This window comes from Boleophthalmus pectinirostris, unplaced genomic scaffold (genome assembly GCF_026225935.1).
Source record: "Boleophthalmus pectinirostris isolate CB_2022bp ecotype Guang Dong unplaced genomic scaffold, ASM2622593v1 HiC_scaffold_7, whole genome shotgun sequence".
NCBI classification, from domain to species: Eukaryota; Metazoa; Chordata; class Actinopteri; order Gobiiformes; family Gobiidae; genus Boleophthalmus; species Boleophthalmus pectinirostris.
In genome coordinates this window covers 7,257,822-7,285,807 of record NW_026571473.1, presented here as the reverse complement: position 1 = coordinate 7,285,807, position 27,986 = coordinate 7,257,822, and the positions used below count along the sequence as shown (strand labels likewise).

Below are 27,986 nucleotides of genomic sequence, written 5' to 3'. Positions count from 1 at the left end.
CTTGCAGTTAACCAATGGTAAATGTTTTTATTGATCACAATAACCTTGAAAAAGTTACATTCTTACATGGAGTGGGGCTGCATCTTCACAGATCTGATCTGGAACTCAGCCTGATGGTGTTACCTGCTTGTCTCCATTGAAACAGACATGTTAAAAGCCATACTTAGGAACATTCCAAGGTCAAGAAGGACAAGAAGGTAGGCTGCAAAAATATGGCAGAATGAAACACTTACAGTATATAGAGTCAAATCTTATTGTAGAATAGAAAAATAACAAAAAGTACCCATGATAAATTTTGACCCCAAAAATTGATTATTCTATTATTTACAGAATAAGTGGATATATTAATTATCCTGACAGACCTAAGTAATTACACACAAATCTTTGGCCAATACAGTTTATTATAAAAAGTTGAACAGATAGAAAACAGAACAGCATCATTTCTTACTAGTTTCTGATATACGTTTTTGCAACTGTGATGGAAAAGATATTGACAGCTGAATTCAAATAAAAGCGGACATTTTAAAGAAGAATACATTAATATTGCTGGAAGTTGTTTTATGATGAACGTGTAAATCATTTGAATGTTTTTGCTGACATTTCTGAGGCCAGAATTGTATGTTAAGAGAACTCATATAACTCATTTAAATTGGCCTAGTTCTGGTTTGAAGTTAATTAAATAGTATGAAATTATTTGCAATGGATCAACATAAAATTTTGCATAACAGATTTAAATAGGGTCAACATTACATTTTTGTTTTCGTTTTTTGAGTGTACAACAGAGCCGCAATTTTTAAGTAGAATCTCTCACTCCAACTAATAATTATTTTATGGACAATTGTATTAAAACACGTGTAAATTTAGACACAATAGGTAATAAAGTAAAACAAATAATAAAAAAAAATATAGAAATGTTATTTAATTTATTTTTTGGCCCAACTGAGCGAGCAGAATACCAGTGAACAGAATCTCCAGGGCATGTTTTTACAATATGCAAATGAGATAAAGTAGTTATTACTCTAAATCAAAGTATTTTTTCCATCACAGCTGTAAAAAACAACAACTTTAATTTAACTATTGACTGATGAATGTTGAACATGAAACAGCACAGGTCAGGTTATCCCCAGTAGACTAATTTATATCAAAAAGCATCATTATTATTGAGTTATAAAGTTTTTTTTTTAGTGCGGTGAGTGAGTTTCATGCATAACACATGGTGGATTTGTTGACTAGAAATACAAAGATATAATTCAACTTTGGAGCTAAACAGGGACCGCCAACCCCCTGGTTCCAAAACTAAATATTCCATCAATTTTACTCATAGACATTCAGAAAAAACAAATAAAAAATAACATTTGAAAGGTCTTTAGTTATGTGGCAACTACAAGGCCACAAGACCTATCATTTTATTTAAAAACTATATAAACCGTTAAGTTAATAAAGTCTTGTGTTTTAAATGTGCTGTTTTTTGGCCATGTTATTAGTGTAGCTGATTAGCCCCTGTGGTGTCTTTGCTTTTTTTTTGAAAGCAGAACGGGCCGTCACTGTTGAGCTCCATAAAAGGTATAAAATTCAGACAAACTAAGTAGGCTATTTCAGCTAGAACGTCAATCAAGTATTCAAGATTCAGGATTTGAAAGGCAAAAAACAATATATTTGATAATGTAAGAGACGTCAGTACAACCACAAGTGCCTTTTACATAATGACAGAATTCGCTGAAGCACAGGTGGAGACACAGATAAGTAACAGTGTAAGAACACACATGAGGTAACTCAGAGTTGGGCCCTAAACAACAAGAGCATCTCTTTAGTGCAAACTGCTCAAATCAAGTACAACTGTTCAACCCACAATGCCCGTTATAAAGGTGGAGTAAGGCATTTCAATAGTCATGGGCACATTAAAAAATAAATACAAGAAAAATACAAAATGTCTATCAAAAAAAGAGGAAAATAAGAAGTACTAAACTGAATTAAAGGCTCACTGTGTAGCTTTTCCTATGGGGGTCTGGAGTAAGTCATTTCTATAGTTAAAGGTACATTATGTCACTTTTCTGATGGAGGGTGCATTGTGGATGTTATTGCTTTGCCTGGAATATTCATTGACAAGAAATTATACATTATACAACGCAAATACACTGACAAACTTACTGTTGGCGGGGTCACCTCTCCATAGATCTGATAAGTAAGTTGGTATATTGGTGCCACCTGCTTATCTCCATGGAGACAGATAAGTTTAATGCCGTACTGTTGAGCATTCCAGGCAAAGCACTAACAGCTCCAATAATACATGAAAATAAAATCCAAAATATCTGTAAAAATGAAGGTGAAAACTGTCAATAAATTGTTTACTGTGTCATTTTCCTGCCACCTGCTTGTCTCCATGGAGATGTTATTGCTTTGGTTATGGCTATGAACTTCAATCTTTTACTTCAACTTCAATTACAGGTAATCCTAACAAAAAAATTTACAATCTTGCAGACTCGCCTCTCCACAGATCTGTCCTGTACCTTGGCACGGTGGCGTCACGCTCTTAGAAAAGTTTAATACCATACTGTGGAACATTCCAAGCAATGAAGCACCGTCACCAGAAAAGTTACATCAGGTTGTAATGTACCATTCTATTTTATAATGGAGCTACCAGTTCATTTGATCAAAATTGGACATAAATTAAACACATTTAAAACAAAAATAATAATTCCATTGATTTTCATACATTCCTCCAAAACATTTAAATTTGATAACTTTTTCACAAATCTATACATAATTTAACACTGGCAGTTCTCAGGCTTGTCCATTTCCAAAAGCTGTGGTTAATTAAAACAAAAAACAAAAAAAAACGCTATTGTACCAGAAATAACTTAATCCACCTTTAAAATCTACCAAAGCCGTCTCTATAGAAGTTCGAGAGGACTCCCCAGGTCTAAAACACATTAAATTAACATAATTCAGAACAGAAATACCCAAATGAAACACTGCTAATGGTTTCCTATTGCTTTGACAAGGCTGTCCTCTCAGTTAAAGACCACAGCTCCACGAGGCTCTGGTCTGAGCCGTCACTATAGAAACAAACGGCGCCCATGTTGGATTATTGTCATCTTTTCACTTTGGCGTCCTCTTTGATTTTCCACATCATCAGCTCCATACACGCAGACGCATCTTCGCTCGAGTCGTGGCCCCCAACTGGAAAACAAGAAATTATTTAAATAACCTTGAATAATGAATGGCATTGGGTATTAAATATTGAGTCATATGTCTGATGAGTCACCTAGCAACGTGTTGGGGAAAAGGGCAAAATGGTTAGAGCATTTATCGGACCACATCTATATTTCAGGAATTCTGACTATTCATTTAAAGGTGCACTTTGTAATCTGTCTGGTGGACAAGACAATAGGTAATGGGAAGTGCTTTGCCTGGAATGTTTTACAGAATGGCATTAAATTTATCAATCTTATATTAATATAATCAGATGTTTACTGCAAAAAAATCCTTGAAAATACACGCATTACATAGTCCACCTTTATTTTAAAGAGTGACCTCTGCTGGCGAGAGATCGGCAGTGCAAGCAATGACTATTCAATAATTATTATAAAAGAGCCAAAATAAAAACTTTACAAAGTGCTGAAATTATTGCAACAACATGAAATTAATTACATATTTTATTTAGATAAACTGGCTATTTTTTGGTTGGCTTGAAAATGCTATATTCACCAAAAAAAGCATTACAAAAGTTTAATGAGGTGAGGTAGGTAGCACTTCCACAAGTTTGTAATTTTCAGGACAAGTTGTTGATTAAAAATACATTTATATTGTGCATGTGTGTTGTGTGCATTATTCTCACCACTGTCCTGTATGATGCGTTTGAGGTGGTCGGCCATCAGGTTCCTCAGGGCTCTTTTGTACGGCAGGCCGAGGCGATGAGGGAAAACTAAGGCTGTGTCCACCACCAAACTGTGGATGAGCTGTAAACACAAAGAGGCTCATTCAGACTCAAACAGAGACTCAAACAATAATGCCTTTTATTACACGAACAGTCATGACCATTACACTATCTGGGTTACACATTATGATTACATGAGAAATAGAACAAAAAACTTCAATGGACTAGTTTACCCAGTACCAATTTTGATACCACAGTATGAAAAAATGATACTTCTGGTTGATACTGGGGTGCCTGACTTTATTCTAATAAATAATTTCTTTCATTATTGTATGTTTTTATTATTTATTCTAAAAGCAGCACTTACGAGGCAAAATCAAGCTTGAGAACACTAACAATGTACAAGTTTTTTTTACATTTTATTTGAATCGCCATTAGCCCAAAGAGCTTATGAGAGCAAGAAAGTAGCTGGACAGATACACACCATTTTCTCTTTTCAAGGTTCGAAAATTGTGTATCCCATCATAAATGAACATAAGATAGATTAACTGTTCTATAAAATGGCCTTCAGTCTACCCATCTCCACATTATAAGTGTAGTATTAGCGTAAATCAGTGTCTTGGTATCAAATTGGATGGTACCTTGAGAGCGAGAAGGTCACTCTCCAGACTGTGTCCGAGGAGGATGGACTCTGCACTGAACAGACTGAGGAGCACGGCCTGGACGTCTCGCAGAGTGATGCTCACACTCTCCAGGTCCTCCTCCGTCACACCAGAAAACCTGACAAAAAAAACTGTTAACTTCATCAAGACATTTACAGTGAAAATTATACAAGTGAACATGCATGTCAAACAAAAACCATTAATGATAACTTATTTTCAGTTATTTTCTAATGAGCATAACCAAGAGGACAAAGCCTGTTGCCATCAGACCTGTCACAAAAATGTATTTATCAACTGATCTTTGAATAAATAGTTTTTCGTTTGTATTTGTGAAGGAGGCATTTGCTTGTTTTGTTCAGTCTACCCCAGGGCAGCTGTGGCTACATTAACCACAGGTGTGAAGTGAATGAATAATGCAAACGTAAAGCATCTATGAGCCTAAAGTTTATATTAATCAAGTACATTATTATTATTATTATTATTATTAAGCTGCAGTAAACACTGTGATTGTGATTGGTTTCACAAAGGGTTTAATGAGATTATGAAGCTTTATGCCAGGCTATTGAGTCAAAGGAATTAATATTTCCTGCAACAATACACAAGTGACAGACATAAAACATAGAGGACTTTATTTAAAACCAGGGGAATCACCTTGTGTTGTAGTCCACGACTTTGCTGGCCGGTTTGACAAATGTATCGTAGATGACTTTCAGCTCGGAGTCGATCACCGTCACACGAGTGAGCTCAAGGCCCTGCTTCGTGTAACACTGAAAAGAGAGATTTGATTAAGAGTATAGACAAGAAAGACAATGTATATTTGTGGTCCAATCCTCTGTTATGAAATTACCAGCAGCTATTCGGCAGGTTTAAAGGTGCATTGTGTAACTTTTTGTTTGGGAGTCTGTCACTTGCTTATTTCTATGAATATGTCATTGCTCTGCCTGGAATGTTCCACAGTATGACATTTAACTGCTCTACCCTACACTTATTCAATTACAGATGGTTTTATAGCTCAGAAATACCTAGAAAAACAGGCATTCTGACTGTGAGTGGGGTCACCTCTCCACAGATCTGACCTGTAAATTGGTCTGGTTTGGTCTCCATAAAGATAGAAAAGTTTAACACCATACTGTGAAACATTCCAGACAAAGCAAGAACATTTCGACAGAAAAAGGATTTGACAGACCCGCCACCAGAAAAGTTACACAATGCACCTTTAAGTTTACTAACCATTTCACAGTCCAAGGCGTACACTCCTGCATTGCCGTCTGCAGGCAGAGGTTTACTGAAGGTGCTGACGAATCCATCTAAGGACTCTTTCCGCCCGTCCTGAACATGTTGCTGTGAAATATAACAATTCAAATAACAATCCAAACAGATCATTAGAGCTTTAGGGATAATCACACATTAAAATATAGGATAAACAAACACATTTAGCTGAGCATTGCAACTTCAGACAGGAAAATGTAATAAAAAATGTGTTACCTTGGAAACCTGGCAGCCCAGTGACCCAACAGCCCCGGAGCAGCAGCTGTAACTCGTCTCCCAGCCTCCAGACACTGACACAAAACCACAAAATGACAATTAATTAACAAACTGTAAAAAACTTTAGATGCAAGGTGTTTTGCTTTTAAAGGTGTACAATGTAACTTTTCTGGTGTAGGGTCCACCACATGCTTGTCTCGTGTTGCTTTGCCAGGAACGTTTCACAGTATGACATTAGACTGATACCTTATTTTTTTTCCCCAATTATAGGTGTTTCTTTGCCAGGAATGTTCCACAGTATGACATTAAACTGATATCTTGCTTTTTTCAATTATAGGCATTTCTAAAAGCTTAAAACATGTATTCTAACTGTAGGCAGGGTCAAGTCTCATATATCGTGAAGCTGAAATTTGGCCCTACTGGAGTCTCGTTTGTCTCCATAGAGATGGATAACTTTACCTAACATATTGTGAACATTTTCAGGAAAAGCAATAACATCTCTACGGAGTCAAACAGTTGGGGAGCATATAAATGTTTATTTCATTCCACAGTGGAGCTTATTTTTCATTTTTATTTATTTTTAGGAATTGTTTATTTTTGACCCATATATTATTTCACTATCAGGTTAAGGTTAGGGTTAGGATATGCTGAACGTTTAAGGAGTCCCTAAACAGTTGGAGGACCCTCCACTAGAAAAGTTTGAATGTGCACCTTTAAAAATATGGCTAAATTATAATTAAAATGTATGAATGAAATATAAATGTTAAATATGATGAACCTTTGTGTCTTCGTAACCGTCCCCAGTGAAAAGTGCACTCCTCTTTCCGGACACAGCTTCCATTTGCACTGACTTTATACTCCGCTCCACACCGACAGCAGACCTTTGTAAACGCTGAAAACAATAAAAACATTGAAATTCACAACAGTAGGTACATTAACCTGGCCAGTAAAAATCAGATAACAAGAATGATCAGATAACCCAATGATTAGATCTGATTTTTACAGCAGATAATAATTTGATTTTAGGTGTGCATGTGAACATAACTAGTGAAACGTAAGGATGATTTGTGGAGAGGTATTTACGGTCTATAGGGGCAGCCTTCTTCTCTGGGAGGTTGTACAGAAGAGCTTTGCCTGAGGCCTCTGGGTCTTTTCTTGGATATCCATGCTCCTGCAGCTGCTCCTCTGTCATCAAATATGTCTTCAGCTTATGGTACAGAGTCGCTCCTGGAAAAAAATTAGATTAATAAGGACAAACCAGTTACCTGTAGAAAAAATGCATTTATTTTTGCTACTTTACAGAAAAAAATCCACAAGATTATCAGTCAGCAAAATTATCTTAATTATCGTAATATTTTTTTCTTTTTGTCACTACTGCAATCAATATAGAAAATATTGCATAAGAAATCTGTTACGACAGGAGAGCCCTGCAGTGCACAGTGAACACAGCCAGGAAGATCATAGATAGATAAATACTTTAGATAAATACTTTATTGATCCCCAGAAAGGAAAATTAAGGTGCACAACTCCCCTTCCTGCAAGACATGTACACCACCCGCCTCAATTGTGAATGATGCAAGTCCCTCCGCACACAATCTGTTCAGCCTCACGCCCTCCGGGAGGAGGTACAGCACAAGAACTTTGGACTTTTCCTTTTATATGATTTAATTCAGAAGATAGAAGAACATAATTTTTCATCTGTTCATGATATGTGAAATTTGACAATAAACTTTTTGAATTGAATTAAATTGAATTATGATTTAACTATGCAACAAAATAGAAAGATAAAAATAAAATAAGAATAAAAATATTTTCTTCAATCAAAGTTTAAAGTAGGACCATGTGACCCATAATCTAAATGAGGAAATCTCACCCGATGGTTTCTCCTGGCTTTGTTTGCCCGTCCTGTTCACAGTGAAGCTGGTGGTCGCTGCCAGACGACCCCCCAGAACCTCCTCATGGGACTGGGCCCTTCTGTTGGACACCAAGGCAGCTGGTTCTGGAGAAAACAAGATTATAAGGAAAATATATACAATACACAATACGCTGTCAGTAGCAGTAGCAGCAGTGGTAGCAGGAGGGGAGTAATAATAGTATAGTAGTAGTAGTAGTAGTAGTAGTAGTAGTAGTAGTAGTATAGTAGTAGTAGTAGTAGTAGTAGTAGTAGTAGTAGTAGTAGTAGTAGTAGTAGTACCAGCAGTAGCAGTAGCAGTAGTCAGTGTTGGGAGTAACGCGTTATAAAAGTAACGAATTACAGTAATGCATTACTTTTTGCTGTAACGCAGTAATGTAAGGCATTACAGGGGAAAAAATAGTAATATTTTACTCGGTACAAATGTGAGTAACGCGCGTTACAGTGTTTTTTAACCTGGATTGAAGTGGTGGGTTTTTCTTCATACAAATTCGCTAAAATCACCTCGATATCAGCAGTGGTGAAACACCGGAGATGCGCCCTCATAGACCTTCAGGTAACCGCGGGCGAAAGGACTGACAAAGAACTCCACGCTGTTTAGACCTGGTTTAGACCTGGGTCAGTTTTGGTTTAGACCTGGTTTAGACCTAGTTTAGACCTGGGTCAGTTCTGGTTTAGACCTGGTTTAGACCTGGTTTACACTCGTCCCTCCCTCTATCGCAGTTCACTTTTCGCTGTCTCGCAGATTTTTTATTTTTTTATTTTTTTGTGTGCAATTTTGCATGCCCTGTTTTTTTTACATTGTATGAATGTGTATTGCGTTCCTCCCGCTGCGTCCTGACTGGCCAAGGGACTCCTGTCTCCTGTACAGTACAGTACAGAATGTGTTCAGCTGCCAAATTTAAATACATGTTCAATCTCTAGCAGTGTGATTCTGAAGTGCTGTACGGTTGCAAGTTTTCTCCCCGACGAAACCCACAACGTCGACAAAATGTTCTGCACCGACAAAGGCTCCTGCGCTCGCACCCAAAAGGCAGAGGAAGATGCAAACCATCACACAAAAAGTTGGACTTCTGGACACGCTGAAGGAAGGTAGAAGTTACGCGCGCTGTAACAGACTCTTGCACCGGCTCGGGTACCTGCAAATAGTTGCTGAAATCAGGGCCGCGAGCCCGAGCAGCAGGGTGACAGCCGCTCTTACCTCCGTGAGGTGCGGAGCAGAGCCGCTCCTTTCTCCTGCGGTCACCTTCGAGCCCTTCCCTACAGTGAGTCCTGTTTTAGTCCTAGTTCAGTTCTAGTTTAGTCCTAGTTCACTTCTGGTTTAGTCCTGGTTCAGCTCTGGTTTAGTCCTGGTTTAGACCTGGTTCAGTCCTGGTTCAGTCCATATACAGCGCAAAAGTTATTTTGGTGAGAGTAACTTAAAGTAATGCAATAGTAATGTAATGCCTTACATTTTAAATGCAGTAATATTGTAATGTAACGAATTACTTTGAAATGACAGTAATAGGTAATAAATAACGCATTACAGTTTGAAAGTAACTTGCCCAACAGTGGCAGTAGTAGTAGTTGTAGCAGCAAAAATATGAGTAATAGTAATAGTTTAGTACGTAGTGTGTTGATTTTTTTATTAGTTGACTAGTAAAATGATTATTTCTATTGTACAAAGAGTTTTAAAAATACATTTTAACCAAGTACAGGTAAAAATATGGCGACTGATAGCTTCTTAAAGTTCTTCTTAAAATGAAAATGTTGGCATTTTGATAATACTGCTGGCTGAAAGGTCTTTGAATCCAGATAATTATTAACAATTATTAAAATATGTCTAATCCCTGTAATCCCCTGTAGTCCCTCAATCATCCAGGTAGGTTCCATAGCAAAAGAAAATTCAATTCTGTCAGGACAAAAAAGTAGTTGCTGTAAAAGTTGTAGTAGTAGAAGTAGTAGTGGTAGCAATTGTTGTAGAAATTATATTAATAATAATCATAGTAGTAATATTAGTGGTGGTAGTATTAATAAAAGTAGTAGTAGCTGTAACAGTTGCTGTAAAGGTCATAGTAAAAGAAAAAGTAATGGGATTAGTTTTAGTCATAGAAAAAGTTGCTGTAGTAGTAGTAGTGTTGACGTACTGCTGACAGGAGATGGTGATGGGGTACTTTTGCTTCTGAGTTTTTTCAGAGTGTTCACGGCGACGTTCAGATAAATGTTTTTACTGCTGCTGCGCTCGTACACCACCTTCTCCTCATCAAGAGCCTGGAACACATGAGGTTTATACAAGATTAAAGATGCACTGTGTAACTTTTCTAGTCACCTGTTTGTTCCCTTGGAGATGTTACTACTTTGACTGCTATGTAACACAGTATGGCACTGAACTTATCTCCATGGAGACAAGCCGGTGCCATCAAGACAAATTTAATTTCTCCTTTTTGCCAATAAGGTGTAATGTTTACCCTCAATCAGAAAAGTTATATAGTGCAACTTTAGGACTGACTTACCAAACAAAAATACTACAGTACATTTGTTTAAGAGTGCATGAAAGATATAATGATAAAACTATGTAAAATTGTGATGGTTTTGCAGCATCTGATGCATGATAATCTAGATATGTCTATCTACAAATGTATCTTGTAATTGAAGGCAGGGTAGTTAAATTTAATGCCCTATGGTGGAACATGACATGCTAAGCAATAACATGTTCATTGAGACAAGTACGTATCATTCTCTCCATCAGAAAAAATACATAGTGCCTCTTTAAGACTTCCCAAACAAAGTCTTGCTACATTTATTTATTATAACTGAAGGAGAGATGCAAGGATATTTAACTATTATTCATGATTTTCTCACCACAGAAGGATTAAAAAAAAAGGTTTGGTACCCTAGCTTTGAGTTAAATCTCTCTTTTGAAATTATATAAACGTCGACAGTAGTTTTGTGCCATCTGAAAAGTACTGTTTGTATTTTGTACCATCTGAAAAGCAGAATGCTCTGACGCACAGAACTTGACACACTCGTCGATGAAGGTGTTAAGATATCGCTGTCGGATGTTGGTGGGAACTTTGGCTCCAAACTCAGTGGGAATGACCGGGCGCTTCATAGAAGTGCTCTGGAAAACAACAAATGCAAATTAAAAAAGGTTTATTTATTTAGTTATTTGAACATCAATTGCCCTAAACTGCAGTAAATGCATTGTGATTTCAGTAAATAGCTGAGGCGCTCAAAAGGATATGAGGCAAACATGTTCGAAACAAATATAACTTTACTGATAACAATTGTAATGCTGATTAATTCTAAGTTACAAAATAACATTGTATATGATGGCTAAGTTGTTTATATTAAAATTTGGTATTTTGTTTCTCAAGATTGTTATCCAGTCAGGAAGAAGAATGCGCCTCAGACAAGTCTCTCACTTGGGTTGCCAGTTTCAGTACTAAAAACCAGAACCTAAATGGACTCTCTCTGACCTGAACCCTCACTGCCTTTGCTGCTGCAGTATACGCTGTCCATATACTAAGAATGAGAAAAACTTGTCCTCTATCTACAGGTTAAAGGTGCATTGTATAATCTTTCTGGTGGAGGCACCATCAAATGCTTTTCTCTGTGGAAATGTTAATGCTTTGTCTGGAATGTTTCACAGTATGGTATTAAACCTTCCTATCATCATGGAGACCAGACCAGATCAAGGTACAGGTCAGATCTGTGGAAAGGCAACACCACTCACAGTTAGAATGTATGTTTTTCTAGGTATTTTTGAGCTATAAAAGTACCTGTAATTTAATAAATGTAAGGTAGATCTGTTTAATGTCATATTGTGGAAAATTCCTGGCAGAGCAATGACATATTCATAGAAACAAGCACGTGACAGACCCCCATCCAAAAAGTTAGTGCACCTTTAAGGCACTGGCAACCCAGGTGTGAGTTGATGTTCAGTTCAGTTGAAGTTCCCTTTTATAAACTGTAAGAGGCAGAGGCTACATACAGTTTCTTTAAACAGAGAACAGTTAATAGGTTGTGTTCATAACATTTTTCAACGTATCTCAGATGAATGACAAAATATTACAACTATGGGAGATTCACTGGTTTTGTAGGACATATGCAAACTTATGATCCACTAATGTTGTACACCAGAGGTCCTCAACCACCAGGACCTTCAGTACCAAGCCTCAGAGGAAAATATTACACACCGTTTCCAATGCGTTTTTATCATCTACCACTATTTCCCTGTATTTACTATGAAAATACAGTGTAATCAGCTGTGAACTGGAGATATTTGTCACAGTGAGAGACAAGAGGACACTGGACAAACTGCTCTTCATCATGGAAACTCCTGCTCGCCTACTGCACCAGAGGGACAGATAATACTCCCTACATCTGTACAACAACTCACCCACTGCACCAGACTGTAGAGGGACAGAGGAGCTCATTCTCCAACAGGCTCCAACATTCTTACTATAATACTCCCTAAAACCATACAACAACTCACCCATATGTAATAGATAATACTCCCTACAACTGTACAACAACTCAACCATATGCAACAGATAATACTCCCTACAACTGTACAACAACTCACCCTTATGTAACAGATAACCCTATGTCCTGTCATTCATCATATCATCTGAGCTGAGATATATTTGTATAAGTATGTTTTTATATTTTATTTTGACTTGTACATTTACATTTATATAATTATGCCTTTTCTGACACCAGTTTTGAACTATTTTTGCATCGTATTTAGAATTGATTATTACCATTTATAGTTTTACTCTTTGTTATTATATTATATTGTGATGTGTGAGCTACTGTGTCCAAATAATTTTCCTTGTGGATCAATAAATTTTGTTTAAGTCTAAGTCTATAAACTGATTTTGGGCTGTTGTTACTGGCCCCACCCCCTTCCCTGAACATTTTGTACCGCTCCTTCCTTATGAGAGAATGTCACTGTTGAACACTATCATTATTTATTAGGGATTGGTTACACAAACCTGCAAAATTAATTGCATGGCTTAAATTCCTTTCAACTGTCAAGTGACTTCAGAAATTGGTGTTATTATTTTAATAATAATAGAATAATAGAGTATAATAATAGCACCAATTTCACCATCACATTTGTTTATTCATACTGAGAGAAAGAAGAGAAGAAACTATGTGCCAGTTTTTATATCATGAGGATAGGCCCAGTAATTAGAGATATGAACTATAAACCAGGTCAGCAAATCTGCACTCTCTTAGTTAAACAACAAATTCCACCATGGGATTCAGACTTAAGTTTCATTTAAACTACTATTAAACTAGGTGATGCTAACTGTAGGCTCTGTTCTGTCTGAGGCTTTACTAGTATTTAATCAGAGTTTTAAACAAGTGGTAAACAAGTCTGTGTAGTTTAAATCCATTTTGTGCTTTTCCTTGAGTTTTCAGACTCAGTCTTATAACTTTTTCTGACAGCGTTTGCTAATGTGTGCATTGTGTCAACACGTCCTTGATCTGTTTTTGCTCTAACCTTGAGAGTTGGTGTGTGTGCCACCCTCTTCTGCTGCACCGTGGAGGAGGTCTTGGGCAGGATCCCCGCTGTGGTCTGAGTCCGGACAGACGGCTGTGTTTGAGACAACACTCTGCTCGGGTCTGGCTTAACTTTTGCTGCACCTTTTCAAAACAGAAATACACAGATTGCTACCACAGACTGTATACATAAATGGACATTAAAACAAACAAATTAATTAATTAAAAACATGCAATATAGGTTTCCAGGAAGAATAGTTGATAGCTAATGGAGGTTAATTACAGCAGTTAGTTCAGTGATACATGATGGAAATTCATAAGACAGGCTGTGCTGTACCTTCTATACATCACATATGCTGCCCATGTTAAACCAGGAAGCAAAAAAAAACAAAAAACATAGCTAACCCACTAGTTGCCACATTCCAAATAGGAAGTGAATATGGGGACGCTTCTGGCTCAATCAACTTCAACTCCAATTGACTTTACATTGAAAAATTGTCCCCCCTCTCTCTGTAACTGCTGCACTGAGCCTCATCATTTTGATCTTAAAATGTTCGGATTAATTCGCTCTACATGATCCTGGTGTTTTTATTTCGCACTTTTGTCGATAAATACATTTCTATTCCTAATATTGAACTCAACTCTGAACTCACACCTATAACGGCCAGCCTCAGTGAGCTTCATTTGACTGGAGGCAAATGCTATGCTGATATCACACTCCCTTAGTTCATTTGTTTATACAGTGGAGGGTTTGTGTGTTACACGTGTGAATGAAACAAACCACAACTCAGGTATGTTTTTGATGAGAAAACAACTTTATAACATAGATCAGAAAATAGTGTAATACATGACTTTTAAAAGATTGATTGATTGATTGATTGATAGCATTTATATAGCGCCTTTCAAGATACCCAAAGCGCTTTACAGTTCATTATTCAGTCACTCCACACTCAGTGGTACATTGTACATTGTGTAACCTTTCTGGTGGAGTGTCTGTCAAATGCTGTTCTTCGTGGGGATGTTATTGCTTCATCTGGTATTACTTTACTTTCTATCTTCAAACCAGACCAAGTTACAGGTCAGATCTGTGCTCATAATTAGAATGTCTGTTTTTCTAGGTAATTTTGAGCTATAAAACCACCTGTAATTGAACAAATGTAAGATGGAGCTGTTTACTTCCTGCTTCTGAAGAGTGTGGACGCTATCCTTGCTTGCTCCTGCTGTTTTTGCTTTTTAATCAGTTTACCTCCTCCAACAACGGATAATGTGTCTATTTTTGATTTCCTTTTAAGTAAATTAATACTTTTAAACATTTTTAAATTTTTTAACAAATCATCTGATGAGCCAGCAACATGTCGGGGAGAAGAAACCAAGGGAATTCTATCTGTGAGCGCTGTCGGAACTATCAACAAGAAATTTATGAGCTACAAGCACGGATATTTGCTTTAGAAACTGAAAAAGGACTTCATCAGACGCTACCAGTGACTTCCAGTGGTGAGCAACCTACAGTTACTTCTAGAGAAGAGGGTGAAAATTCTTTCAACTTAAACCTGAGTGATACTGTGTCTTTTCCAAAACTTGGTACAGACCAAAATGCTAAGCCAGCGCAGCGAGTGATAAAAGACAATGCTAATATCATTATATCACCCACAGTAAAGCTAACAAACAGATTTTCACCACTGTCACAGACTCATGTTAACGTACAAACGGATAATGTACTGTCATCACAAACAAGAACAATAAAGTTGGCAAAAGAGTGCAGGCATACTGGGAATCTGTGCCAAACGTCAAGGTCAGAGATACGTTGCTGCTAGGAGACGGGTCTATCAGTGGTGTGAGTCACAGAAGAATCCTAACATGCTGCTACCCGACCTACACTGTTTCTGAGATAACAAAACTCCTGCCAAAAGTTTTGTCAACACACCAAGGGGTTAAACAGCTGATTGTGCACGTGGGTGCAGTGGACATCAGAATGGAACAGAGTGAAGTCTTGAAAAGGGATTTCACTAAATTATTCGAGGAGCTTAATAAAGTGGAGGTTAAGACATTTATCAGTGGACCTCTTCCCAACATAGACCTAAGGAACAGGAACAAATTTACCCGACTGTTTCAGCTGAACACGTGGCTGCTGAACGTGTGTGCGGCCAGAGGATTGCACTACATTGAGAACTTTGATCTATTTTGGAAACGGAAGGACCTGTTTGAGGGAAATGGCCCACACCTAAGCAGAGGTGGAGTGAGAGTGTTGACGGAAAACCTCCTCCACGCTCTGAGGCACCGGCCTGGACAGGGTCCTGTGCATCCAGTGAGAGAAAAGAGAAATGGGAGAAGCATCCCTACTGCACCAAACAGAGAACCAGCCAAAAAGTCAGCACCATTGACAGCACCACCACTGCCACAACCACAACCACTTCCCCCTCCCCCAGACAACAACTCAGCAGCATCACCACCTCCCGCTCCCCCAGAGAACAAGTCAGCAGAACCACCTCCCCCAGAGAACAAGTCAGCAGAACCACCCCCCCCTCCCCCAGAGAACAAGTCAGCAGAACCACCTCCCCCAGAGAATGAGTCAACACCACCACCACCTCCCCCAGCGCCACCAGCACACCCATCACCTCCGCTGCCCACAGACCAGCCTGGAGTCCCCTTTGCTACATCTACTCCATCAACGGACTCTTCACTCTCCTTCTCCTCCCCACCTTCACCCATGGCACTGCCCAACCATCTAGAAAGCCTCATCAGATCGGGAATCAAGATGGTTCCTCTCACACCTAATATAGCACGGTCAAGGGTTCTGACATCAACTATGTTGAACTCTCCCCCATACAAAACTGTGCCTGTTTCACCACCAGAGACTCTCTCAGCTCTCCCCTCACCCAAACCTCCCCCTACTCCACCTCCTCGGTCCTTACCAGGTCCCTCACCCAAACCTCCCCGTATTCCACCTCCTCGGCCACCTCCTCGGCCCTCACCTGGTCCCTCACCTGGTCACTCACCCAAACTCTCCCCTGCTCGCCCTCCCCCGCCTTTCCCCAGAGCTGTTATCACCAAGAGCTAGGACGCACAGGGCCTCTGCTGTCCCAGGACATACAGTCATGATAAAGGTAATATCAGGCTGGGGCCCTGCGATGGAGCTATATCTCCAGTTACAACACATAGACGGATTAAAAGAAGGACAGTTAGACTGTCTAATCAGAGAAATTTAGTTCACATTCCCTGTAAGAAGATAACATCCAGTCCTACTGAAACTAATCAGAAACTTGCTGTGCTCAATGTCAGATCTTTATGTAACAAATCATTTCTAATTCATGATTTTATTTCTTCTTTTAATCTTGACTTTATGTTTTTAACTGAAACATGGCTTGACAAAAACACAGGTCATGCAGTGCTAGTGGAATCAACCTCTCCCAACTTCAAATTTGAATCTGAAACACGAGCAAATAAAAAGGGTGGAGGAGTGTGTGCATTTTTTAGAGATCATTTGGTTACACACAGGTTGTCATTTGGGGTGTTTTCATCATTTGAGTATGTTTCCTTCAAAATGGAGCTAAAACAATCACCGTCCATACTCTACATAGTCATATATACAAACCTCCTCAGCACTGTCAAAGTTTTATTGATGATTTTACTGAGATGCTTTCAGTTGTTTGCACAGACTTTGATGGTTTAGTCGTTACAGGTGATTTTAATGTACATGTGGATAATGTGTGTGACAAAAGTGCCAAAGAGCTTAGTGTTGTCCTTGAAACTTTTGGTCTGACTCAGCATGTCAGTGAGCCCACTCACATCAGAGGGCACACTCTGGACCTGCTCATTACAAAGGGTGTAAATATTTCAAATGTCAATGTGGTTGATGTTGCTCTGTCTGATCATTTCTGTGTCTTCTTTGACCTGTCTGTTATTCCCAAACCACCGGCTGCTCCTACAGTTGTTCGAAGAAGACACATAAATGATAACACAGGTGCACTGTTCATGGAAATGATCAATTTTGAAATTGCCTCATGTTCTAATGTTGATGATGTGTTGAACTCTGTGACTTTGAGTGTTTTGAATGTTCTGGATGCCATCGCCCCGATAAAGGTTAAAATGGTTAAAGATAGGCAAAAAGCTCCGTGGAGGAATGATGACTCAGTCAGAGCACAGAAAAGGGAGTGCCGGAAGGCTGAGCGGAAATGGCGCAAGTCAAACCTCCAGGTTCATTATGAGATTTACAGAGGAACAATGCATATGTACAACTACACTTTGAGTAAAACAAGAGAGAAGTATTTTTCGGACATTATTGGTAATTGCAGTAACAACTCTCGTGTCCTGTTTGCAACAGTGAACAGATTAACAAACCCTCCAGCTCCACTGCCACTAGAACTGATTTCCACATCTAAATGTAATGAGTTTGCAGTTTTCTTTAATGACAAAGTTCAGGGCATCAAAAATGCCATCAATTCCACAACACAAATAACAAGCATGCAGCCACAGAGACACTTAGAGCTGAATCACTTTGCACCTGTAACTGACAAAACTGTTTTAGAGATCGTTACCAGTCTGAGTTCATCTACTTGCTGCCTGGACATGTTACCCACTAGATTTCTAAAGTCCGTCCTCAACAGTTTACTTTCACCACTCACTCACATAGTTAACATGTCACTTCAATCTGGAACATTCCCAAACGCGTTGAAAACTGCAGTCATTAAGCCTCTCCTAAAGAAGAGCAGTCTTGATGCCACAGTACTGAACAATTTCGGACCCATCTCAAATCTGCCGTTTTTTGGCAAAGTCCTTGAAAAAGCTTACGAAGCTTACGAACTTTCTCCAAATGAACAACTCCTTTGATGTTTTCCAGTCAGGTTTTAGAGCTGATGCAGGCAAAGTCTCAGTCTTGATCCTGTTAGATCTGAGTGCTGCTTTTGACACTGTCGATCATGGGATCCTCTTACAGAGACTAGAGGACTGGGTGGGCATTTCTGGTACTGTACTAAACTGGTTCAAGTCCTATCTAGAAGACAGGAAGTATTTTGTTGAAATTAGAAACTGTGTCTCAGATCACATGGCCCTGACCTGTGGGGTGCCTCAGGGGTCAATCCTGGGCCCCCTGTTGTTCAATCTCTACATGCTGCCATTAGGCCAGTTAATAAGCAGCAATAACGTGTCCTACCACAATTATGCAGACGACACTCAGATCTACGTCTCTCTGGCAGCAGGAGACTATGGACCAGTGGACTCACTTTGTCACTGCATCCAACAGATCAGTGTGTGGATGCAAAACAACTTTCTCCAGCTAAACTCTGACAAGACTGAAGTCATAGTGTTTGGTCCACAGAAACAAAGGGACAGTGTCAGCAGTCACCTCCAGTCTCTCTCTCTAAAACCTTCAAATCAGGCAAGAAATCTAGGGGTAATAATGGACTCAGACTTGAACTTTAACAGCCACATCAAGTCAATAACATCTGCAGCATTTTACCATCTAAAAAACATAGCGAAAATCAAAGGTTTACTGTCTAAAGCAGACTTGGAGAAACTTATCCATGCGTTTGTCTCCAGTAGGTTAGATACTGTAATGGTCTGCTCACTGGTCTCTCCAAACGAGCTGTGAGACAACTGCAGAACATCCAGAACGCTGCAGCTCGGGTCCTTACTCGAACTAGGAAGTACGAGCACATAAGTCCTGTGCTCAGGTCTCTGCACTGGCTTCCTGTGCCTCAGAGAATAGACTTTAAAGCAGCTCTGCTTGTGTACAAGTCTCTTCATGGCCGAGCACCAAAGTACATCTGTGACATGTTAGTGTCATATGAACCATCTCGCACTCTGAGGAGCTCAGGGACCGGCCTCCTGCTGGTGCCCAGAGTCAGGACTAAACAAGGGGAGTCAGCGTTTCAGGTTCATGCAGCTAAAACCTGGAACAGTCTTCCTGAACATGTGAGACAGACTCTTCTGTGACGCTGTTTAAATCCAGACTCAAAACATTTCTGTTTAACTGTGCATATAACTGAAAGGTTTTCATTCCGCACTCTTCTCTCCAATTTATGTCTCTCTTTTTTAAAATTTTAATCTTCATGATTATTTATGTTTTGATTTGTTTTTATTATGATTTTAATGTATTTCTTATTCTGTAAAGCACTTTGAATTACTTTGTGTACGAATTGTGCTATACAAATAAACTTGACTTGCCTTGCCTTGCCTAATGTCATACTGTGGAACATTCCAGGCAGAGCAATGACATATCTGAAGAAACAAGCGATGGACCCTTCACCAGAAAAGTTACACAATGCACCTTTAAGAACCATTGTACAATATTAATGTTTTTTTCAGTTTTCAGGTCAATGATGCTGTATTAAAGTGTGTACCTGTTTTACTGGGTGTGATGTGTGGGTTGGGGCGGTGAGCGATCCTCTTCTTCTCTCCTGAGCCCCCCGCGCTGTGGCTCTGAGCGGAGGCCTTCACTGCTGCAGAGAGCTGAGCCGCCTGCTGCTGAGCCAACTGCATCCTCCTGTAACACACCTCCTGAGCTGTGGGCCGCTTGTAGGGACGCACCACGGCCTTGGGGGGCGCCTCCACCTGGAAATGAACACAATTAAAGATTTATTATTTTGGGAAGGGCAGCACAAATCCTGCACTAGAGCTGTCATAATAATAACATTTCAAACTCAATTTTGATATTAAGGAAAAAGCTCTATCAATTGGACAATTTATTAATTACATTATAGACATTTTTACTATTTTTCATAATTCATATATATTTTTTTCAGTTTTAACTGCTCATTTATAGTTTATTGTTTATTATTTCTCTAGTATATGTATGAAAACAGCTGAGCGTTATGAAATTTCCTTCAGAATTAATAACATTTCCATTGATCTATCTATATAATTTTGAAAGAAACAATCTTATTTTTTCATCATTCTGAAACCCATGGACACATCTCGATATTTAAATAAAAAATAATTGTAGGGATGTAACAGTAATCGAAATATTGTGAAATCATATCGTCAAAAGTCTTCCAATAATATGGCGGACCATCACAATATATAGAAATACAAGTCTCTTTGCTTAAATTAAGAGTTATGGTGCAGCAGTAGCTAAAATAAGAGAGGGAACTACATAGACCATGATCCTTTGCTCCATTTCAGTGCAGACTACATGAAATAACTGTTCTAAGATGTTTTGGTCTTTGGATTAAGTATTGTCAGGGATTTTAAGAGAAAAAAATAGCATATTCAAAGTTTTGTTAGTCTCCACAAAATATCGCAATAAATATCATACCGTGGCATTGGATATTGTTATATCTAGGGTTGGGTATCATTATGAAGTTGTCGATACGATACATACCTCGATGCAGTGCACTTTCGGTTCGATATGATATATTTCAAATTGATTTGATACAGTTCAATAAAAAATAAAGGCTGTGACACTAAACGTTTTTGTTGTTTATGTTACACATTTTCAACTTTTTTGTTATTCTGCTTTTTGTGCAATGTTCATATGAAACACAAACATTTTAATCATCCAAACTGTGAAATTGTCAAATGTGTTAAATAAAATGAGTTTCCTTCCACTAAACAAGCAACAAAACTGTAGCACTTTAACAAAATAATTTAATAAAATATACCAAAAATATATTCTTGGTGATATATTGATACAGCAGCCCATGATATCGATACTGTATCATCACATTAAACGATACAATATATCGATATTTTTGCACACCCCTAGTTACATCCCTAATTATTTGTATAACATAATGTCATTTGGGAAAGAGAATGCTATTTTTTTTGTTTGTTTATTTTACCATGTAGGTTTTAAAACACATTTTTATGACCATTTGATCCAACTGTGTGTTCATGGGCCCATTTAGTGTTTTATTTTCAACAAAAAGCATCAGTGCAACTAACTGAAACTGTTGCCTAATGCTAACTTATGACTATAATCTAACATGTAAGAGACTTGTTTAACAGCACAACTCAGCTCACCTGCTGTAGTTCCAACCAAGTCAGTTTTTTCAGGTCAGGGTGTGTTAAAACAAAGTTCGGATTAAAGTCTAACTGGAGAAACAGCACTTCATACAGAGCAGTGCTTACAGTTAGCACACTCCCAGAGGACGTTGATGATATCAGCTGTAACTTATTCTTTGTGTGTGATTAAAAACTGTCATTGGTATAGCATGTTACTGAAAACCCTTCCCCGCCCAGTGAATATTTCTAACAAGTTGCCTTTTACTTCCTTGTGATTGAGCCATGGGAATTTCCAGGAGTAAAATCTGGTTGTGTTCTCAACTCATTACAGTCATAGTTAAAATGAAGCACTCACATTTCCTTTGGCAACAAAATGGGAGACTCTCTTCTTCTGCCCGGGAAAGAGAGTGGTTAAAGTGCCATCAGTTTCCTTCTCCTCGTCTGAATCTCTTGAAGCCTGCTACAGTGAGACAAAAACACTTTAATGACAGCAAAAATATACAGCAAAAGTGACATGAATAATTGTACAGTAATAGTAATGTCCCTGTCAGCTCAGTTCCTGTAGGCAGGGTGTAGCTCCAAATTCTGGGCCCTGGTTACAAACCATCTTGGTGGGTCCACACTACATGTTGTCTAATAAAAAATGCACTTTACAGACTTTGAGAAGGACCTCTCCCAGCTCTGGGCCAAAAGTTCTATGTGCATACAATAAGATGTGAAGTATAGAGAGTTGAATAATTAAGTTCTATTAGTCACTATACTGATGCAAATTAACTCTTGAAGTGTCTCATTCACCTACTTAATTATTGCATGTCAGGTTTTTTAAAGATATTGCACATTTAGATTTGTTGTTTTGTTTTATTTATTACAATACTATAGATTATTGTCTATTTTTTCTTCACTGCCTGTCTTGTATGAGGACCAGAGCCGTCAGTGGCCGTGCCCCCCAACACTGGACCTCCTTCCCATCATGCATCTATGACATTGACTCCATCTCTTCTTTCAGAACCCAATTAAAAACCCATCTCTTCAGAGTAGCCTGCATGATAGTTTGTCCTGTGTCCTCTGCGTCTTTTATTGTTTTTTTCCTTGTGTCTTTGTGATTTTAATGATTTTTAGCAAGGTAACTTTGAGAGTCCTGAAAGGCACCATTAAATAAAATGCATTATTATGATGACCTGTATATTGTAAGCAAAAATGTGTTATCGTAACTGGCCTACTCAATATTCAAATTTTCCATCTTCAAAACAGCATTCCTGATATTATAATTTTTATGACCCAAATCAAATGAAACACATCGACTTATACCTATAATACTATATATTACCTGTTTAGTTTGCCTTGCTTTCTCCTCCTTCAGGTCACTAGGCTCATTAAATACTTATGTTGTATACCACTATCCCTATTTCAACATTTATAACACACGTTTTTGCAATTTTCATCTTCTGCATGTGATAATTTTTTTTTCTTCTTCTTTTTCTTTCTTTTTTAGCAGCTTTTTAAACCAGATTATATAGTGGAAACATTTTTGCATATCTTCAAAACAACATGCACGACATTATTGATTATTAAAATCCAAATCAAATAAAACACATTGACATACATTACCTGTTTTCCCTTGTAGTCCTTTTTCACATCATTAAACTCAGTGAATACTTATGTTGTACACTACTACTGTATACTACACTACTTTTTTTTTGCCATTTTCATTTCCAGCATGTACATTTTTGGTTGTTTTTTAATTGTTTTTGTAGTATTTTAGTTAAACTATATACTGGATATATTTTTGCATAGCTTCGAACTGTTTTCCCGATATTATCCATTTTTAGAATCCAAATAAAAATAAAACACACTGAAATACATTACCTGTTTAGCCTGCCTTCCTTTGTCCTCCTTCTTCACATCATTGGACTCATTGAATATTCTCAAACACTCTTCGAGGGGGTCAGATTCGAAGTCCAGATCGTCCTGTAGACTGGACAGATCTATGCCCAGACTCTCCACGTCCTGTTTAGCTGCCTTCCTGCTGACCGCACTGTCCGCCTCGTCTTCTGAACCGGAAGGGGTCAACTCAGACGCTTTCCTTTTGTTTAATCGTCTCTTTACCGCCTCTGCGCATTTTCGCACCAGCATCTCCTCTTCTTCGTCGTCATCGTCATTATCAACCTCAATTGGCTCCGCCTCTTCTGGGCTCTCGTCGCCAAACAGATCGGCGTGACTCAAGCTTAAACTTCTCTCTTTTTGTTGAGATTTTTTCAAACTTCTAGGGCTACTGCTGTTTTTAACCATTTTATCTTTACTACTTGTCCCTTTACTGTTACTACTACTACTGCTTCGACTGCCAGAGCTAGTTTTGCTGTCTGAATCTTTGAAACTCTTACCACTTTCAAGCTGACCATTTTTGTGATGTCTGCTCTTGTCTTTATCACATATTTTGGCTTTTTTGCTGTCACTCCCACCACTTTCAGTATCTCTGTGACGCTTATTGCTCGAGTCTGTTTTTATTTTGTCTGTTGATTTCACCTTCAAATCACTCCGTCTCTCCTCCTTCCCTCCATCCTTACTCGTTCTTATCTTATCTCGATTCCTCTCCCCCTCTTTCTTCGAGGAACTTTTGTTTTCTTTCTTAGAAGTGTCATGATTTGAAGTTTTTAACACCTTAGTTTTATCAGTGCTACTGCTACTTTTACTACTAGATGTTGTGCTGGATTTTTTCAAGTCTTTATCTGTTTTTTTCTCCACTTTGCTACTGTCTGATTTCTTTTTATCTGGGCTACTCTTGTGTTTGACATGATCCAATTTCGTTGAGTCAATCACCTCTTGTTTATTCCTTTGCGTCAGTGCATTTTGAACACAATCAGTCCTTATTTTTTTCTCGCTCCAAACCACATCTACGTCTGTATTATTGCTGTCCTTTTTCAGCTGTAGATTACTTAGTGAAGTTGGTTTATACTCTGTCCCAGAACTTTCCCCATCCGAGTCTGAAATCGTGTACTTTTTAACATCTACAGAAGCTGGTGGTGGCGGCTTTTTAACACAGACCACATACTCCTCAGTTGGTACTCTAGATGATTTGTTCCCATCATTTTTACCAGTCTCTTCTTTCTTACTTTTCCCCGCAATACTTGCTGAAAAGTTCGATAAAGGGTCATACTCCATGTCTGTAGATGGTTTGGTATTGTCCAGAGTGTATTTCGATTTTGTGGATGATGTGCTGTTGGAATACTTTGGACTGGGAGGAGATGACTGGAGATTCTGAGTCCGAGCTGTAGATTTTTTCATTAAAGTTGGTACATACTCCATAGAATTTGCACTGTTTTCTTGTGTGTTTGTATCCAGTGTGTACTTGCTGCAGCCTGGACTGGGATTATACTCCCCTGATGTCATTTGGTAACTCCCGGGGTCATAGGTCATGTGTGTGGCCTTTGGTTTGGTGCTTTCCAGTGAGGCGTTGTCGCTGGGGTCGTAGGGTTCATCTCCGATTCGAGACAGCTTCCTCTTCTCTTTCTCCATCTGGCAGCGCACCTCCTCGATCGCCCGGTTGACCAAAGCCAGAGCTCCGCTGATGTCGCCTGAAGCTGCCTGTTCATTCTGAGGCTCTGACGGATGCACCACCTCCGGGTTAAAGGGGTCGTAGCCCTGATCTGTGGAGAGAAACACAAATAATTAGTGTCTGCGCTCAATATAATTTTAATAAAGATATAACAAGCCCTTGCTATTTTTGCTACTTATTTTATTTATCTACTAATTTATTATTACCATTATATTTTTTGTCTTTGTTATTATAATATATTGTGACGTGTGAGCTATTGCGTCCTAGTAATTTCCCTTGTAGATCAATAAAGTTTGTTTAAGTCTAAGAAAATATAGATGATAAATGATACTACCAAAACAAATTTATACCACTGACACAATAAAGAGCAGATTCAAACCACAAAAATTATTCTAAATGTGCAATATTGTTAAAAAAAAATCATGAGCTGCAATAAATAAACAGCAGAATGAAACTGAAGTACTCATTTTGCATCTGTAATAAGTCACAGAAGTTATTAATTCAATATTTTACATCTTAAATCTTGTCATATAGTCAAAAAATAACCACCAATATCCCAGTAGTGCAAAGAAAATGTACACACAATAAATATTGAACCCAAAAATTATTGTTCCATCTGTCATGTAATGAATAAGTTGATACAGTTATTATCATGACAGACCTAAATATAACTGAAAAAAATAGAACTAAAAACTATGAGTTTTCATAAATCAGAGATGTCCAAACTATTTTCACCAAGAGCCACACATATTATATTGCTGACATTCTGCAGCTTGTGTGGAGACTGTCATACTTACACAGACTACAGCAAACTAGCTGTATATCTAAAACTGGCACATTTACTGAAATATATATTGATGTGCATTGTCCCTCTTCAAATCAAATAAATGAAAATACAATTCAGTTAAAACATATATTCGTAGTGGAGGACAACAGCCGCTGATCAGTACAGTGAGTCATTCAGGCAGATGAGTTTTATGTAAGTCTGACAGAGCCACCTTGCTTGTATCACAATCTAAATTGGTGTTATCGAGATTATAGTTGTAGATTATTAATAGATAAGTAAATATGGAGAAAAGTACTTCCTCTGATTACCTGGCCAAACAAAAGACGTGTCATTGTTTTTATTAGGCTCCACATCATCTGCCAATTAACTGCCTACTAGTCTTGCTGGGGTTTGAGGGCCATAGTTTGGACACTGCTGTTATAAAGGTTTATCATTCAAAGATACACTTGGAAAAAAACATACAGCCCATTTACCTGCAGCCTCAGTATTTACACAACATCTGAACAAGGAAAGACCTGTTTGAGAGTGAGGCCTCAGTAATCCCAACTAAAGGCAAAGCAGGAAGAAAAATCTGTTTACACAAACTCAGTACACCTGAGCAATGAGAACTTCTACAAGGCATAGCATATTATGAAAATGCCTATCTGAAAAATAGCAAAAGCACAATTGCTGTATGCATTTAATAAACACACTTTCTTTAAAGGTCTTATACTGCACAAAATGGACTACTGTGAGCTTTAAGCTATGTTATAATATTGTTACCTCCTCAAAAACATATCTGGAGTTGTGTTTTGTTTCATTCACACGTTTGAGAAACACTTTATTATTAGTCTGTCTACATCTCCAAAGCTCAAAATGCTCTGTTCCACCTTGTGATATCATGAAGCGGTAGTTCTCAAGTGAACTACCTTTTACTTTTTGTTCAGTAGTGATTGGCAGTAAAGAGCTGAAATCATCCAACTGATTCTAGTTAAGGTGTGTGGAGTTTAAAAATACAGTTAAGCACTTAATAACGCATGCAGGGTTTGTGTGTTAAACATGTGAATGAAACAAAACACAACTCCAGATCTGTTTGTGATGAGGAAACAGCATAACATAGTTCAGAAAATAGCTTGACATTGACCCTTTAACGTGGAGAATTACTACTATTACTAGAAGTATAACATGTGTAACTCTGTAACTAAAAGCATGCATTATATGGGCTCATGTGTTGTTTGTTTATTTGCAGAAACCAATTCGAAACCTAGGGTGACCAAATTTTCTAAATTCAAAACTGGAACACTAAACTAGGACAGGTAGTATAAATAAAATAGTGAAAAGAGTGTGTAACATTGTGCATTCTTGTGTCAGTCATAATCTGAGGGTGTTCTGATGCTGCATTTTTTTTTTTTTTTTTTTTTTTTGCTTTAGGGTCAAATTTCTGTATTCTGGCAAAATAAATGACAATTTATGCTCCTCTTTAATGTTGGCAGGGATCTGATTAGTCAAACATTGTGACAGTCCTGGTTTTAGACCTGATGTAGTCCTGGTTTAATCTTAATTTAATCTTGGTTTAGATCAAACTGGTCAAAAATAGGGACACCTGGGAGATTTCTTGTAAAAAACTGGGACAGATCACTGGTTTTGGATAAATCTGATGGGACAGGGGACACAAGGCTCAAAACTGGGACTGTCCCGGGTAAATAGGGATGTCAGCTCACTCTATACAAAACCTTTTATATCTACGATTATACCGGCGTACTTCAAAATCCTATTCTTGTTAGCGGTGCATGTGCAAACTCTTAGGGTTAAATGCAAATTGCATCAGTTTGATAGCGGTAAAGTTGCACCTTTTTGAGCAGCGGGGAGGTCTTTCTTTTTGCTTTCTGTGGCTCCGTAGGACAGGAGACGGTGTTGGCTGTGCCTGAAGTGACAGTACGGTCTGTTACACCCATTCTTGCCGCCTTTCCCCTCACTGCAGTCGGTGTAAAACGGGCAGTCAATCCCTCGGAAGAAGCCAGTGGACCGTAACATCCTTTAGAAACGTTCCTCTCATTCCCGTTGACGTTCTGAAGTTGAAGTTTTTTGTCTTGACTGCAAAATCTTGTGGGCGACGAAACAATAACAACGTCCCTACGGCGCCATGTTGGATCGCTCGGGAAGTGAAACCTCGCGAGAACGGTCAAAACGTGCGTGGCGTTGCGTGCCGCGTGTGCGTGTAGTTCACAGTCACACACTTAGATGAAAGTTTACAGATAAATATCAAGCACAGGAAATGATTTGTGCTTTATTGCTGT

General features: G+C 38.4%; 1 protein-coding gene across 2 annotated transcripts; it reads right to left on the bottom strand.

Annotated features, from left to right (window-relative positions):
• Window positions 1–7: 7 nt before the first annotated feature.
• rexo1 (REX1, RNA exonuclease 1 homolog) lies at window positions 8–27,835 on the bottom strand. Of its 2 annotated transcripts, none has more exons than XM_055164701.1 (16): window positions 27,540–27,835; window positions 23,237–25,014; window positions 21,726–21,830; window positions 19,768–19,978; window positions 13,431–13,573; window positions 10,899–11,036; window positions 10,063–10,186; window positions 7,898–8,023; window positions 7,108–7,251; window positions 6,803–6,916; window positions 6,025–6,098; window positions 5,770–5,880; window positions 5,191–5,306; window positions 4,519–4,657; window positions 3,839–3,959; window positions 8–3,180 (listed from the first exon to the last, which is right to left on the bottom strand). In XM_055164701.1, exons 1-16 carry the CDS (start codon window positions 27,721–27,723, stop codon window positions 3,092–3,094), a joined length of 3,717 nt encoding a protein of 1,238 aa, XP_055020676.1. In that variant the 5' UTR covers window positions 27,724–27,835; the 3' UTR covers window positions 8–3,091. The 2 variants fall into 2 exon arrangements, with proteins under 2 accessions (XP_055020676.1, XP_020789014.2); XM_020933355.2 differs by having other exon boundaries at window positions 21,726–21,827.
• Window positions 27,836–27,986: the final 151 nt, after the last annotated feature.